Source organism: Bos mutus, chromosome 29, assembly GCF_027580195.1.
Source record: "Bos mutus isolate GX-2022 chromosome 29, NWIPB_WYAK_1.1, whole genome shotgun sequence".
In the NCBI taxonomy this organism is placed as follows: domain Eukaryota; kingdom Metazoa; phylum Chordata; class Mammalia; order Artiodactyla; family Bovidae; genus Bos; species Bos mutus.
In genome coordinates, this window is record NC_091645.1 from 27262079 (window position 1) to 27279024 (window position 16946).

The 16946-nt window shown below is 40.6% G+C and overlaps 1 protein-coding gene across 1 annotated transcript; it reads right to left on the bottom strand.

The window, feature by feature from the left end:
- Positions 1–14653: 14653 nt before the first annotated feature.
- LOC138986221 (olfactory receptor 8B12-like) lies at positions 14654–15595 on the bottom strand. Its single transcript, XM_070365026.1, has one exon. It carries the CDS (start codon positions 15593–15595, stop codon positions 14654–14656), a length of 942 nt encoding a protein of 313 aa, XP_070221127.1.
- Positions 15596–16946: the final 1351 nt, after the last annotated feature.

A 16946-nucleotide genomic window follows, 5' to 3' on the forward strand; every position in this document is an offset into this window, starting at 1 on the left:
AGTCAGTGCTCCACTCCAAAGGCTCAGGGCTTGATCTCTGGTCACAAGTAGTTTGTTATGGCATTAAGTGAGATTAAAACAAACACACTAAAACCAAAGATGAAACCCAGGCATATGGCAGTTACAAAATCAGGCAAATAATAATTAAAATAATGGAATATACACATAAACATATATACCCATAAGCAAAGTCAAAACAGTCCAACTAAAATAAAGTACAGTAGATTGACCCAGCAAACAAAGGAAATCAAAAGTTATATTTACCATTTAAGAACAAAACTAACTAAAGCACAAACTGGAAAACAAAACTAAAGCAAAGTGCCAGGTGGAGAATAAAGCAATGAAAACAAAACTAACAGATATGTTGAGAGGAAAGGAAAGAAAGAAAGAATAGATGTGCAATGTTAAATAGAGGTAGATGAAGAAGAGTAATATACACTAAAGATTAACTGCAAAAACAGTTAAGGAAAAGAACAGTAGGAAAGGAAAACAAAGGAATAAATGTAGAAAAAATGTAATAGGATTTTAAAAATTAAAATTATTTTTAAAAGAAGAAAGAAAAAGGAGGAAAAAGGAAAACTCCAAAGAAGTGCAAAAGCCCAATGTAGGGGCAGAGTTTTATAATAGAAGAAAAGGTGTGATTGAATATACACATATACATATATGCTGCTGCTGCTGCTAAGTCGCGTCAGTCCTGTCCGACTCTGTGCAACCCCATAGATGGCAGCCCACCAGGCTCCCCATCCCTGGGATTCTCCAGGCAAGAACACTGGAGTGGGTTGCCATTTCCTCCTCCAGTGCATGAAAGTAAAAAGTGAAAGTGAAGTCACTCAGTCGTGTCCGACTCTTAGCGACCCCATGAACTGTAGCCCAACAGGCTCCTCGGTCCATGGGATTCTCCAGGCAAAAGTACTGGAGTGGGGTGCCATTGCCTTCTCCAATATATACCCATAAGCAAAATCAAAACAGTCCAACAAAAATATAGTACAATAGATTGACCTGGCTAATAAAGGAAACCAAATTTATATCTACCAAAATAAAGCACTAACTAAATAAGGCACAGAACTAAAACACAAACTGAAAAAAAAAAAAGCAAGGTGCCAATTTGGGAATAAAGCAATGAAAATAGAACATATGTTGATAGGAAAGGTGAAAATGAAAGGAAAGAAAGATTATCTAGATATGCAAAGTTAAATAGAGGTAAATAAGGATTTACATATATTAAAGATGAACTGCAAGGGGAAAAGAACAGTAGGAAAAGGAAAAAAAAAAAAAGTAGGAATAAATGTAGAAAAAATGATGGGTTTTAAAAATTAAAATTAAAAAAAAGAGAGGAAAACTCCACAGAACTGCAAAAACTCAATGTAGAGGCAGAGATTTACAACAACAATAAAAAATATGACTGAGAAAAAAAATTTTTAAGCTCAAAAGCGTAATTGGATTTCATACTGCCTACAAAATCAACAACTACAACAGGGGGTGGAGGAAGGAAAAAAAAAAAAAAAAAACCAAGAAAAAAAAATCCAAAAGATTCTATAGAACAAGTCAAAAAATAAGAATAATAAATGTTTTTCTTGAGTCACTGCTGTCAGAGTCCTTTCCGTCGCTGGGAGTCACAGTCCACCTCACCTCCCTAGGATGCCCTCCAAAACCATGCTGATCTCTGGACCCGCTGTGGGGGCAGCTCAGAGTATAATCAGGTCCTATTCCTGTGTGTTCTTACCGCCAATGTCCACAGCTATCAGAACTAGTGCGTTTTCTTTCGTGGGAGCTCTCAATGACCTTTAATATATTCCATAAGCATAGTCTGTCTGTTTGACCGTGTGGATTTAATCTGCAGCTTGTACAGCTGGTGGGAAGGTTTGGGTCTTCTTCCTTAGTCACACTGCCGCTAGGTTTAAATTGTGGTTTTATTTCCACCTCTACATGTGGGTCGTCCACTGGGGTTTGCTCCTGAGTCTGCCCTGGAGGACTTGGGTTTGCCGCTGTGAGGGCCAGGTGTGGAGGTGATGCAGCTGCTTGGGTCGCAGGGGTTCTGGCAGCACTAGGTACTCAGGGGCACTGGTGGATACGGCTGCAGGAAATATAGTGCTCTAGAAGGGTATGGCAACCAGTATTGGCCAATACGCTCCAATATTCTTGTCTGGAGAACCCACTCCCTGACAGAGAAGCCTGGCAGGACACAGTCTACAGGGTCGCAAAGAGTCGGACATGACCAAAGCAACCCTGCATGCATAGACACAAGACTTTTTTTGCCTGTGGCAGCTCTGCCCCAGTGAAAGTTGAGCGTGAAGGTGGTGCAGCTGTTTGGCTTTGAGGGACCCTGGCGACACCAAGTGTGCAGGGACACAGAGTGCCTCCCCTGCAGGGGTTATGGCCCTATCAGGGTCTTTTCGAGCCTCTTGGAGCTGGCGATCAGAAGTCCTCTTTGGCTAGTCTTTCTCTGTAGCTCCACCTTCATGCACTTAGAGGCTCCCTTCCCTGGGATCCTTTTCTTTTGTTTGGCACATCAGGCACATACAGGGGCCCCCTGACTGGGGTCCTACTCTGTAGATTGGTGCATCAGGCACTTAAAGGAGCACGCTGGTGGGGTCCTACTCTGAAGTTCAGTGCCTCAGGCATTTGATGGGCAAGCCTCTCTATTGTTCAGCTGCCAATGCTGGCATGTGGGGGAAGAGAGGCTATGGTGATGGCTCCACCCCTTACATGTGACTCAACAATATTGCCTTGCTACCATGGCTGCCTGGCTTTCCTCCACAGGCATTTCCCACCACAATTTCCTCCCTCACATCCCATCGATCCGTCTCTCTGCAGTCAACAGCACCTCTCAACCTGGGATTGCTCCACACTCCCTAAACTCCAGATCCCAGCTGCTGCACCTTCCAGAGGACCAGCGTGCCTGTCCAGGGTATGTATGGTTGTGTCAAGAACTGTCTGATTCTCATTCTATTTAGGCTGCCACAGATCAGCTGTTTCACTCTCAGCCTTAAATGTTTCTCCTCTGACTCAGACAATTGCCCCAGTGTGCAGATTGGACCCCTGCTTCAGTTCCCCCACCCACTGAGCGCAGGTCCAGTCTTACTAACACTCCTGTTTTTCCCCCTAGTTCCTTCATCCTACTGAGTTTTGCGTGGTTCTATATATTCTTTTCCACAGGTCAGGTACCCCTGTCCACTGTCAGCTGGTGTTCTGCATGCACTTATGTGTCTGAAGGTGTGTTCCTGATGTATCCATGGAGAGAGATGTACTCCATGTCCAGCTACTCCTCTGCCATCTTGTTCTCCTTCTGTATATCTTCTTTGATGATATATCTTCCAAGGTCTGAGAGATGAGTTGTTGCCAAGGTTCTGGGGAATGGCAGGATGGACAGGTAGAACACAAGAGTATTTTTAGGACAGTGAAACAACTTTGTATGTCACTATAAATGTTTATATATATATCACTATACATTTGTCAAAATCCACAAAATGCACAATACCAAGAGTGCCCGAATGTCATCTATGGACTTGGGTGGCAATGATGTATCAATGTGGATTCATAAGTCATAACAAATGTGCAACTCTGATGGGGGATGCTGATAATGGGAGAGGCTATGCTTATGAGGAGGCAAGAGATATGTGGGAAATCTCTGTACGTTCAGTTCAATTTTGCTTTGAGCCAAAAACTGCTCCAAAGAAAAATAATGTCTTTTTTTGAAAATGGTTTTTATATTCACAGTTACCAACAGAAGAAAGCGTGCCATACCATGAGGGCTAAACACAGAAGCACAGGCTTGGTCAGGAAGCACAAAGAGAGGATGTAACTGGACAAGAGACTTTATTGTGTTTTCCACATGGAATAATGAGCAGGGCAGACTAAGCAGGTTTAGGATTGGCTAGTTTGAATAATTTCAGCTGGTTCTGGAACACAAGGGCTGTCCCCAGTTGTATAGAAACTGAATTTGGCTTAGTTAGGGCAGATGGATAGTGGCCAAGAGTTTGAGAGCACAGTAAACGGGGTTGTTGGGTGTATGGGTCCAGCAGTGGTTGGTTTGCATTTGAAGCTACACTCATAAATGAAGGAATTCATCACAACTAAGCCTGCTTCATAAGAAATGCTAAAAAGCGTTCTTCAAGCTGATGTTCAGTTCAATTCAATCGCTAAGTCGTGTCCAACTCTTTGCGACCCCATGGACCGCAGCTGATGAAAAGGCACTAATTAATAACATGAAATGTTTGAAAATACACAAGTTAAATGTAAGTATATAGTCAAACTCGGAATACTACTATGATATAATATGGTGGTATCCAAGCCACTAAACTCTAATATGAAGGTTAAAAGACAAAATTATTAAAATAACTATAGCTACAATATTGTGTTAATGGATTATTGTTGTTAGTCTGTAAGTAGTGTCTGACTCTTTACAACCCAATGGACTGCAACATGCCAGGCTTCCCCCTCCTTCATTATCTCCCTGAGTTTGTTCAAATTCATGTCCATTGAGTCAATCATGCTAATAACCATCTCATCCTCTGTCACTCCTTTCTCCTGTTGTCTACAATCTTTCCCAGCATCAGGGTCTTTTCCATTGAGTCAGCTCTTCGCATCAGGTGGCCAAAGTATTGGAGTTTCAGCTTCAGCATCAGTCCTTCCAATGAATGTTCAGGGTTGATTTCCTTTAGGATTCATTGGTTTGATCTCCTTGCAGCCCGCAGGATTCTCAAGAGTCTTCTCCAGCACCACAGTTTGAAAGCATCAGTTCTTCAGCACTCTGCCTTCTTTATGGTCCAACTCTCACAACCATACAAGACTACTGGAAAACCAAAGCTTTGATCATATGGACCTTTGTCAGCAAGCTGATGTCTCTCCTTTTAATATGTTTTCTAGGTTTGTCATAGCTTTCCTTCCAAGAAGCAAGCATCTTGTAATTTCATGTTACTGATATACAATATGCTAATGGATATACAATATGAAAAGAACTAAGCTGTGTCAGCAGGGAGAGAGTAAAAGCGTAAAGTTTTTGTACACAATTGAATTAAGTTGCTGTCAGCATAAAATAGACTGTTATATCTATAAAATGTTTTATGTATGCCTCATGTAAACTCAAAGCAAAAAACCTAAGAGATACACAAAAGATAAAGAGAAGGTAGTCAAAGTACACTCATATGGAAAATTATTCAAAAAGGAAAGTAGCCAGAGAGGAGAAAACATACAAAAGAGCTACAAAATAGCCAGAAAACAATAAGATATCATTAGTACATTGTTACCTATCAACTATTACTCTTAATATAAATGAATTAAATTCACCTATCAAAGGCATAGAGTAACTGGATGAATTTAAAAAAAAAACTCAACTATATGATTCCTGTAAGGGACTCACTTCAGGTTTACTGACACACATGGAGTCAAAAGCCTCTTGAAGAAAGTGAAAGTGGAGAGTGAAAAAGTTGGCTTAAAGCTCAACATTCAGAAAACGAAGATCATGGCATCTGGCCCCATCACTTCATGGGAAATAGATGGGGACACAGTGGAAACAGTGTCAGACTTTATTTTGGGGGGCTCCAAAATCACTGCAGATGGTGACTGCAGCCAGGAAATTAAAAGACGCTTACTCCTTGGAAGGAAAGTTATGACCAACCTAGATAGCATATTCAAAAGCAGAGACGTTACTTTGCCAACAAAGGTCCGTCTAGTCAAGGCTATGGTTTTTCCAGTGGTCAAGTATGGATGTGAGAGTTGGACTGTGAAGAAAGCTGAATGCCAAAGAATTGATGCTTTTGAACTGTGGTGTTGGAGAAGACTCTTGAGAGTCCCTTGGACTGCAAGGAGATCCAACCAGTCCATCCTGAAGCAGATCAGCCCTGGGTGTTCTTTGGAAGGAATGATGCTAAAGCTGAAACTCCAGTACTTTGGCCACCTCATGAGAAGAGTGGACTCATTGGGAAAGACTCTGATGCTGGGAGGGATTGGGGGCAAGAGGAGAAGGGGACAACAGAGGATGAGATGGCTGGATGGCATCACTGACTCGATGGACGTGAGTCTGAGTGAACTCCAGGAGTTGGTGATGGACAGAGAGGCCTGGTGTGCTGCGATTCATGGGGTCGCAAAGAGTCGGACACAACTGAGCAACTGAAATGAACTGAACTGAACTGATGGAGTCAAAGTGAAAGGAAGGGAAAAGATAGTTTATACAAGTCAAAATAAAAAAGGACAATGGTAGCATAGTTATATCTGACAAAGTAGGCATCAAATTTAACATGATCACAAGGGACAAAAAATTGTCATTAGATAATGACAAGGGGATAATTCATCAAGGGAATAGAATAACCATAAATTATATGCACTAAATATCTAAGCATCCAATTAATCAGATACTAACAGATCTGAAGGGAGACATTGACAACAATACAAAAAGAACACATGGTTACGACACCCCACTGCCAATAATGGATAGATCACCCAGACAAAAAAGTAAAAAGGAAATGTCAAACTTGAACTATGCTTTAGACTAAATTGTCCTAACAGACATCGACAGAATATACCATCCCACAGCAGTAGAATGCTTGTCAAAGACACACAGAACATTTTCTAGGATATATTACATGATAGTTCATAAAGAAGCCCTAGGAAATTTTAAAAGACTGAAATCATGCAAAGCATCTCTTTTATCCACATTTGTATGAAACTAGAAATCAGTAACATGAAGAAAGCCAGAAAATTCACAAATATGTGGAAATTAAACAGCATACTCCTGAAATACCAGTCGGTCAAAGAATAATTTTTTTTAAATCTTGAGATAAACTGAATGGAAATACAACATACCAAATCTTATGGGCTACAACAAAAGCAGTTCTAAGAGTGAAATTTTTCCTGCTAATTTTTATTGAAGTATAGTTGATTTACAATGTTGTGTTAGTTTCTCGTATACAACAAAGTAATTCAGACAGATGTATAGATAAACATAGATTGTGTGTGTGCTCAGTAGCTTTAGTCTTGTCCAACTCTTTGTGAACCTATGGACTGTAGACTGCCAAGCTCCTCTGGTCATAGGATTCTCCAAGTAAGAATACCGGTGTGAGTTGTCATTTCCTTCTCCAGGGGATCTTCCCGACCCAGGGATTAGACCCGAATCTCCTGTGCCTCCTGCATTGCAGATGGGTTCTTTACTGCTGAGTCACTGGGAAAGCCATAAATATGGCTTTCTCAGAATCATCTTGATTATGTCTTATTACGGTATTTTTAATGCAGTTCCCTGCGCTATATAGTAGGACCTTCTGATTTATCTATTTAAATATAAGAGTTTATGTGTGCTAATCCCAAACTTTGTTTTTTTAGTTTTGTTTTGTTTTTAATTTAAATTTATTTATTTTAATTGGAGGCTAATTGCTTTACAATATTTTATTGGTTCTGCCACACATCAACATGAATCCGCCATGGGTGTAGATGTGTTCCCCATACTGAACCCCCCCTCCCACCCTCCCTCCCCGTACCATCCCTCCGGGTCATCCCAGTGCACCAGCCCCAAGCATCCTGTATCGAACCTGGAATGGCGATTCGTTTCTTATATGATATTATACATGTTTCCATGCCATTCTCCCAAATCATCCCACCCTCTCCCTCACCCACAGAGTCCAAAAGACTGTTCTATACATCTGTGTCTCTTTTGTTGTCTCACATACAGGGTTATCATTACCATCTTTCTAAATTCCATATATATGCATTGGTATACTGTATTGGTGTTTTTCTTTCTGGCTTACTTCACTCTGTTTAATAGGCTCCAGTTTCATCCACCTCATTAGAACTGATTCAAATGTATTCTTTTTAATAGCTGAGTAATACTCCATTGTGTATATGTACCACAGCTTTCTTATCCATTCATCTGCTGATAGACATCTAGATTCTTCCATGTCCTGGATATTATAAACAGTGCTTTGATGAACACTAGGGTTAATTTATCCCTCCCATCTTACCCCTTGGTAACCATAAGTTTGTTTCTATGTCTTTGAGTCTCTACCTTTATGTAAGTGAATTTATTTGTATCATATTTAAGATTCCACATATAATCGATATCATATGATATTTATCTTTCAATTTTACTTGCTTCACTTGTAAGATAATCTCTAGGTCCATCAATGTTGGTGCAAATGACATTATTTCATTCTTTATAATGGCTGAGAAATATTACATTGTCTCTCCTGAGGAAATAATCAGAAATCTAGACAAAATTTTAACACAAACTAACAATTATAGCATTATTTATAATAATAAAACATTGGAGAACCTGACACAATTTTAATTTTTAACAATAGAAGGAAGATTATTAATGACATTTTTACATGATGAAACCCATGAAAAAGTATGATTCAAAAATATTTACTGATAAGTAAATGCTCCCATTATAATGAGAAAGTTAACAATATTTTATAACATGACACATAGAGCATGATCACACTGGAAGAAAATATTATACTCCAGATAAGATCCTCATTTCCTGATCTCTGAATGGTGGAGTGTGTGTATCAGTTAGCTGTTGCTATATAAGAGTCTCACAAAATCTCACTGGTGTACAGCAATGATTATTTGTTGCTCACATGTCTACAAGATCATTGTGGTGCATCTTGTCTAGAGCATTTGCCTATATGTATACATGTATATTATATATATAAATGTACAAAGATATATGTTTGAATATAGACATATTCATAAGGAATAGCAACAGCTGTTGCTTCTAAAGAGAATTCAGGGATGGAATAACTAGAGGGGACACAGACATATTTTCACTGCATAACCTCCACTTGTGTTGTTTAATTGTTTACCATGTGCAAGAATTACTTGGTCAAAATGTTTTTACTGTATTTTAATAATATTTAAGAGGAAATAGCAACCCACTTTAGTATTCTTGCCTGGAAAACTTCATGGACAAAGGAGCCTGGCAGGCTACAGTCCAGGGATTTGCACACAGTTGGACTCTAATGAACAACTAAGCATGCACACAAAATACAATTTTAAAATGAAAATTAGAAAACACTCAATTTTTCTCATGAATAAGGAAGTTCTTGAAAGGTGAAGTGATATGCTACAGGTCATGCAAAAAGCAAAGGAAGTACTGATAACTAGATGAAAGAGTTCCAGCAGGAAAGGAACTAAGATTTATTAAGCGCCTGGCATTTACTTCTATCAAAACCTCATGAAGTCAAGACCATTATCTCACTTTTAAAAACAGAGAAATTAATATTTAAAGACATTAAGTAATTTTCTCAAAATTACACAACTATCAACTGAGCTTACCAGATTACTAGAAAACCAACTCCATTACAGGGTCACAAATTGATGATTCCTCTGGTACCTTTTCGGAGAAGGCGATGGCACCCCACTCCAGTACTCTTGCTTGGAAAATCCCATGGACGGAGGAGCCTGGTGGGCTGCAGTCCATGGGGTCGCGAAGAGTCGGGCACGACTGAGTGACTTGACTTTCACTTTTCACTTTCATGCATTGAGAAGGAAATGGCAATCCACTTGTTCTTGCCTGGAAAATCCCAGGGACGGGGGAGCCTGGTGGGCTGCCGTCTATGGGGTTGCACAGAGTCGGACATGACTGAAGTGACTTAGCAGCTGGTACCTTTTGAAAGGGTCTTAGTCACCTTATTCACCAGGTACATAAACCACACACTCAAAAGGTCTCCTGAATTCAATTCTCATTCCCTGTTGCATAATGAGTAAAGCAAAACCATCCCCCAGCACTCTCAGCTTTATAACTTTGATCTAAAGGGCAAACTAACCACACATTCAAAGTTCCCTTTTTCCCAAAGGAAGAGAAACTTCCAAAGAAAAGCTCATATGAAAAATGTCTCTTCAGCATTTAATATGTTAATACCTTTCCAAAGAACTTTCCTTTTTACTAGTCAATCATTGAGACCCAAGGTGTTCCAATGTATTCTATAAACACTTTACCCAGTGTTCTAGGTGTATAAAACAGTCAAAATGAATTATCTCTTTCCCATATATGACTGCATGAGAAGATCCGTGCAATCTATAGTGCCTTAATCCTCTAGAAATGACCTCTTCTAATAATCAGCTGCTTAGTACTTCATGATAACTAACTAAATCCACAAATTATTTACTCCTATCTTACAACTTACAGACTCTTAAGTAGTCTATCCCAAGCCACAGACTTTTCCATCACAGCTAAATACCCAAACTAACCCTTCAGTTGAGTTCACTTCAGTCCCTCAGTCATGTCCGACTCTTTGTGACCCCATGAATTGCAGACAAGCAGGTCCCCTGTCCATCACCAACCCCAGGAGTTCACCCAAACTCATGTCCATCGAGTCAGTGATGCCATCCAGCCATCTCATCCTCTGTCGTCCCCTTCTCCTCCTGTCCCAAATCCCTTCCAACATCAGGCTCTTTTCCAATGAGTCAACTCTTCACATAGGTGACCAACATATTAGAGTTTAGGCTTCAGCCTCAGTCCTTCCAATGAACACCCAGGACTGATCTCCTTTAGGATGGACTGGTTGGATCTCCTTGCAGTCCAAGGGATCTCAAGAGTTTTCTCCAACACCACGGATCAAAAGTATCAATTCTTCAGGGCTCAGCTTTCTTCGCAGCCCAACACTCACATCTATACATGACCACTGGAAAAACCATAGCCTTGACTAGACAGACATTTGTTGCCAAAGTAATGTTTCTGCTTTTGAATATCCTGTCTAGTTGGTCATAACTTTCCTTCCAAGGAGTAAGCGTCTTTTAATTTCATGGCTGCAATCAGCATCTGCAGTGATTTTGGAGCCCAGAAAAATTAAGTCAGCCACTGTTTCCACTGTTTCCCCATCTATTTGCCAGGAGGTGATGGGACCAGATGCCATGATCTTAGTTTTCTGAACTTTAAGTCAACTTTTTCACTCTCCACTTTCACTTTCATCAAGAGGCTTTTTAGTTCCTCTTCACTTTCTGCCATAAGGGTGGTGTCATCTGCATATCTGAGGTGATTGATATTTCTCCCGGCAATCTTGATTCCAGCTTGTGCTTCTTCCAGCCCAGCGTTTCTCATGATGTACTCTAGATATAAGTTAAATAAGTAGGGTGACAATATACAGCCTTAACGTACTCCCTTTCTTATTTGGAACCAGTCTGTTGTTCCATGTCCAGTTCTAACTGTTGCTTCCTGACCTGCATACAAATTTCTCAAGAAGCAGATCAGCAGGTCTGGTATTCCCATCTCTTTCAGAATATTCAACAGTTTATTGTGATCCACACAGTCAAAGGCTTTCGCATAGTCAATAAAGCAGAAATAGATATTTTTCTGGAACTCTCTTGCTTTTTTGATGATCCAGCAAACGTTGGCAATTTGATCTCTGGTTCCCCTGCCTTTTCTAAAACCAGCTTCAACATCTGGAAGTTCACAGTTCACGTACTGCTGAAGCCTAGCTTGGAGAATTTTGAGCATTACGTTACTAGCGTGTGAGATGAGTGCAATTGTGCGGTAGTTTGAGCATTCTTTGGCATTGCTTTTCTTTGGGATTGGAATGAAAACTGACCTTTTCCAGGCCTGTGGCCACTGCTGAGTTTTCCTAATTTGCTGGCATATTGAGTGCAGCACTTTCACAGCATCATCTTTCAGGATTTAAGAGAACTCAACTGGAATTCCACCACCTCCACTAGCTTTGTTCGCAGTGATGCTTCCTAAGGCCCACTGACTTCACATTCCAGGATGTCTGTCTCTAGGTGAGTGATCACACCATCGTGATTATCTTGATCATGAAGCTCTTTTTTGTACAGTTCTTCTGTGTATTCTTGCCACCTCTTCTTAATATCTTCTGCTTCTTTAGGTCCATACCATTTCTGTCCTTTATAGAGCCCATCTTTGCATGAAATGTTCCCTTGGTATCTCTAATTTTCTTGAAGAGATCTCTAGTCTTTCCCATTCTGTTGTTTTCCTCTCTTTCTTTGCATTGATCGCTGAGAAAGGCTTTATTATCCCTCCATGCTATTCTTTGGAACTCTGCATTCAGATGCTTATATCTTTCCTTTTCTCCTTTGCGTTTTGCTTCTCTTCTTTTCACAGCTATTTGTAAGGCCTCCCAGGCAGCCATTTTGCTTTTTTGCATTTCTTTTCCATGGGGATGGTCTTGATCCCTGTCTCCTGTACAATGTCATGAACCTCTGTCCATAGTTCATTAGGCACTCTATCTATCATATGTAGTCCCTTAAATTTATTTCTCACTTCCACTGTATAATCATAAGGGATTTGATTTAGGTCATACCTGAATAGTCTAGTGGTTTTCCCTACTTTCTTCAATTTAAGTCTGAAATTGGCAATAAGGAGTTCATGATCTGAGCCACAGTCAGCTCCAGGTCTTGTTTTTGCTGACTGTATAGAGCTTCTCCATCTTTGGTTGAAAAGAATATAATCAATCTGATTTCGATGTTGACCATCTGGTGATGTTCATGTGTAGAGTCTTCTCTGCTGCTGCTGCTGTTAGTCACTTCAGTTGTGTCCGACTCTGTGCAACCCCATAGACGGCAGCCCACCAGGCTCCCCCCATCCCTGGGATTCTCCAGGCAAGAACACTGGAGTGGGTTGCCATTTCCTTCTCAATGCATGAAAGTGAAAAGTGAAAGTGAAGTCGCTCAGTCGTGTCCAACCCTCAGCGACCCCATGGACTGCAGCCTACCAGGCTCCTCCATCCATGGGATTTTCCAGGCAAGAGTACTGGAGTGGGTCCCATTGTCTTCTCTGAGAGTCTTCTCTTCTAACCCTTAAATAACTCTAAATTCTGACTCTCTTAGTCTTGAAATAATGTTGGAAATATTCCAATCAAGCATCTTTATAATCCTTTAAATAACAGAAGTTCTAATTCACTAGCCTGGGTCCCTCAGCTTCTACACATAACCATAAGAGTTACCATGCTTCACCTGCTATCTTGGACCTACACACTTGATACCCACACACCACATTTTTAACACAATTCTGTTGTCAGTTGGCCAGGATCAAGTTTAGCAAACATTTGTCTCCTACTCTTGTGAAGAAATGTAATATTCAAAACTTATATACTGAGAACTTTTATTAAATAACTGTAACTACTGTCAGATTTTAATATACTGATATATCATACTTTCAAAATGAAATCTGCAAGGGCAACAAGGAAATGATGCAAGAACAAAGGGCACAGAGGAAAACGAAGCAGATTGAAATTCAAGGCCTGGATTCCAGTCCCAGCTGTGGCACCAGTTCTGTGGCCCTGGAAAACATATGTAATATTTCCAAGTCTCCAAGTCTGTTAAATGAGGAGACTAGATTAAATGGTTTATAAGACCCATTCAAGATTAAATGATCTATGATTGTAGAGCATATGCATAAAATAATATTAGAATATTCAGGGTGGATCAAGGGGCAGGGGAAATACATCTGAACCAAACACTCAGTGCTCACTCACTTCTATCATGTCCAATTCTTTGCAACCCCATTGTCTGTAACCCAGCAGGCTCCTCTGTCCATGGGATTCTCTAGGCAAGAATACTGGAGTGGGCATTATCAGAGAAATGCAAATCAAAACCACAATGAGGTACCATCTAATACCAGTCAGAATGGATGCTATCAAAAAATCTACAAACAATAAATGCTGGAGTAGGTGTGGAGAAAAGGGAACCCTCTTACACTGTTGGTTGGAATGCAAACTAGTACATCCACTACAGAGAACAGTGTGGCGATTCCTTAAAAAACTGGAAATAGAACTGCCTTATGACCCAGCAATCCTACTGCTGGGTATACACACCAAGGAAATCAGAATTGAAAGAGACACATGTACCCCAATGTTCATTGCAAAACTGTTTACAATAGCTAGGACATGGAAGCAACCTAGATATCCATCAGCAGATGAATGGATAAGAAAGCTGTGGTACATATACACAATGGAGTATTACTCAGCCTTTAAAAAAAAGCACATTTGAGTCAGTTCTAATGAGGTGGATGAAATTGCAGCTTATTATACAGAATGAAGTAAGTCAGAAAGAAAAACACCAATACAATATATTAATGCATATATGTGGAATTTAGAAACATGGTAACAATGACCCTGCATGTGTGAGACAGCAAAAGGGACACAGATATAAAGAAGAGACGTTTGGGCTCTGGGAGAAGGTGAGGGTTGGGAAGATTTGAGAAAATAGCATTGATGCATGTATATTACCATATTTGAAATAGATGATGAGTCCAAGTTCAATGCCTGAAACATGGCACTCAAAGTTGGTGTACTGGGACAACCCAGAGGGATGGGATGGGGAGGGAGGAGGAGGGGGGATCAAGATGGGGGGACACATGTACACCCGTGGCTGATTCATGTCAATGTATGGCAAAAACCCACCATAATATTGTAAAGTAATTAGCCTCCAATTGAAATAAATAAATTCATTTTTTAAAAAGGAATACTGAAGTGGGTTGCCATGCCCTCCTCCGGGAGATCTAACGTATCTCTTATGTCTCCTGCATTGGCAGTTGTGTTCTTTACCACTAGTGCCACCTGGGAAGCCCGAAGTGAAAGTGTTAGTTGCACATCCAGACACAAAGACTTAAAGCTTTCCATACAAGAGAGAGGAAAGAATGGAACTTACACCCTTCGTTGAAAACACACACAAGCTAATAAATAAAATATTTTATCTACTTCTTCAAATACTACTCCTTTCTCAAGAAATTAATTTTCCCCAAGGTTTTCCTCAGGGCAGCTTTGACATCCTTGTTCCTCAAACTATATATCAGTGGATTTAACATGGGCACCACAATGGTATAAAACAGGGATGACACTTTCCCTTGGTCAAGGTGCAAAACGGAAGGTGGTTTGAGATACACAAAAGCTGCAGAACCAAAAAAAAGGAAAACCACAATTATGTGGGAGCTGCATGTACTGAAAGCTTTGGATCTGCCCTCAGTGGAGTGAATGCGGAGAATGCTGGAAAGGATTAGAGTGTAAGAGATGGAGATGGTGACAATGACCATTCCAATAACAGTGGTCACAACTATGAAGACCACCAGTTCGTGCACAGAAGAGCTGTTGCAAGCCAGCTCAAGCAGAGGAGGGATATCACACAAGAAATGATTGATGAGGTTGTCAGCACAGAAGATCAGACTTGCTATGCTTCCTGTGTGGGCCATGGCCCCTGAACACCCCATCACATACACACCCAACAAAAGCAGTAAACAGACCTTAGGAGACATGGTGACTGTGTACACCAGTGGCTTACAGATAGCCACATAGCGGTCATATGCCATCGCTGACAGGACCAAGGACTCAGAGATGACAAAGAAGCAGAAGAAAAACAGTTGAGTCAAACACCCTGCGTGCAAGATGCTGTTCTTCTTTGAGACAAAACTCATCAGCATTTTGGGAGTGATGGTAGTGGAGTAACAGAAGTCTATTAAGGAGAGGTTGAAGAGGAAGAAGTACATGGGGGTGTGCAGGCGTGAGTTCAACCCAATCAGCATTATCAAGCCCAGGTTCCCCACTACAGTGACCACATAGAAAACTAGAAACAGGAGGAAGAGGAGGATCTGGAGTCCTGGCTGGTCTGTTAAGCCTGCAAGGATGAATTCTGTCACTGAAGAGTTCTCAGCTGCCATTCTCCCCTGGAGAAAACCCGGTCCATGGGGGAACGAAAAGAGAACCATTTTGAGAGAAACACCACTACCACCCTCCCAGTACCCACCTCCCATTCTTGAGAATGAAATCCACCAAGACATTTGAGATTTCGTGTGGAAGGAAGGTTTCTACCATTTGCTATGGATCTATTTTAATAGCTAAGTGACTTGACCTTCCAGAGAACAATAAAGAGGCTAGACTTTGCCTCCAGAGTGACCGCTGGCACTTCTACAAGAAGCAGACATATATTCATATTCCAGTTCATTCAAAAATAAGAGATGTCTTTTAGGTCTTTATGTCAGTCCATTTTCTGTGCCCTGTCTCTCCTACTTCTGTTTGACAATGGGGACTTTCCCTTGACTGGCAGAAGACACTGTGACTTCTCAGAGCTCCCACCTCTGGGTCAGTGTTGACAAACAAAGAAGGAGATCCCATATTTTTCCAGGATCTCCTGTCTCTAGTGGCTTTAGAGTTAATGATAATTGTTTCAAGCTAGCACTTATTTAAGTGGCTACTATGTGAGGCTGTGTACTAAGAGCTATGTGACAATACTATTATCCACATTTTGCAGATGAGAAAGCTGAGTTAAGTAACTTACCCAAAACTCAGCCCTAAAACTACTGAGCAGCTGCCAGAAGGTGAACTTGGGCAGTCTGACTCTCACAGTTTGCACTGGTAACCACCATGTTGCATGACTCACCAGGGCCAATCACGAACTCACCTTCCTTTAGTTTAGAGCTGTAAGGCCATACTCCACTGTCTCTTGTCCACAATTGTCCTGGGAAAGAAAATGACCATAGTGAATTGAAGATGGCTGCTTTGAGCTCAGAACTCTCTCCTCACAATCTGGTCTTAAGAATCAGAATCTCTGATTTATCTTGTATCTCATTCTGCTATAAAGAGCATGTTTCCAATTACTGGTTTACTCAAAACCCTCCAGTTACAAGGAAGGAGGCTGTGCCTTTTCCTGACTAGTGGATAACAGGAGAATGGGGAGTTTTATTAGGATTGTAGATCTCAGTGACTTCATTATTCAGACACTCCCTCAAGACCATTTCCTGAGAGATTACTTTCCCAGGATTGTTTGTTTTCCAGGGATAGAAATGTTTGTTTTTCATTTTTTGATGTTGTTTCTTCATTGTGACATTTCTGGTTTTTTAGGATTTTTCCTGTTGTTGTTGGACAAACTTTTTCTTCATTTTTTATATACCAATAATGTGATAAGGACAGTCTTTGGATTCAACCTTCTGTTATCTTAAAATGTAAATTACATGACATTTTAATGCCATTCTCCCAAATCGAGCGATCAAGCCTCGTCTCTGGGCCCCCATT

Bases quoted from the DNA above. Each gene is read 5' to 3' on its own strand.
- LOC138986221 (XM_070365026.1), bottom strand. From the start codon at position 15,595: ATGGCAGCTGAGAACTCTTCAGTGACAGAATTCATCCTTGCAGGCTTA.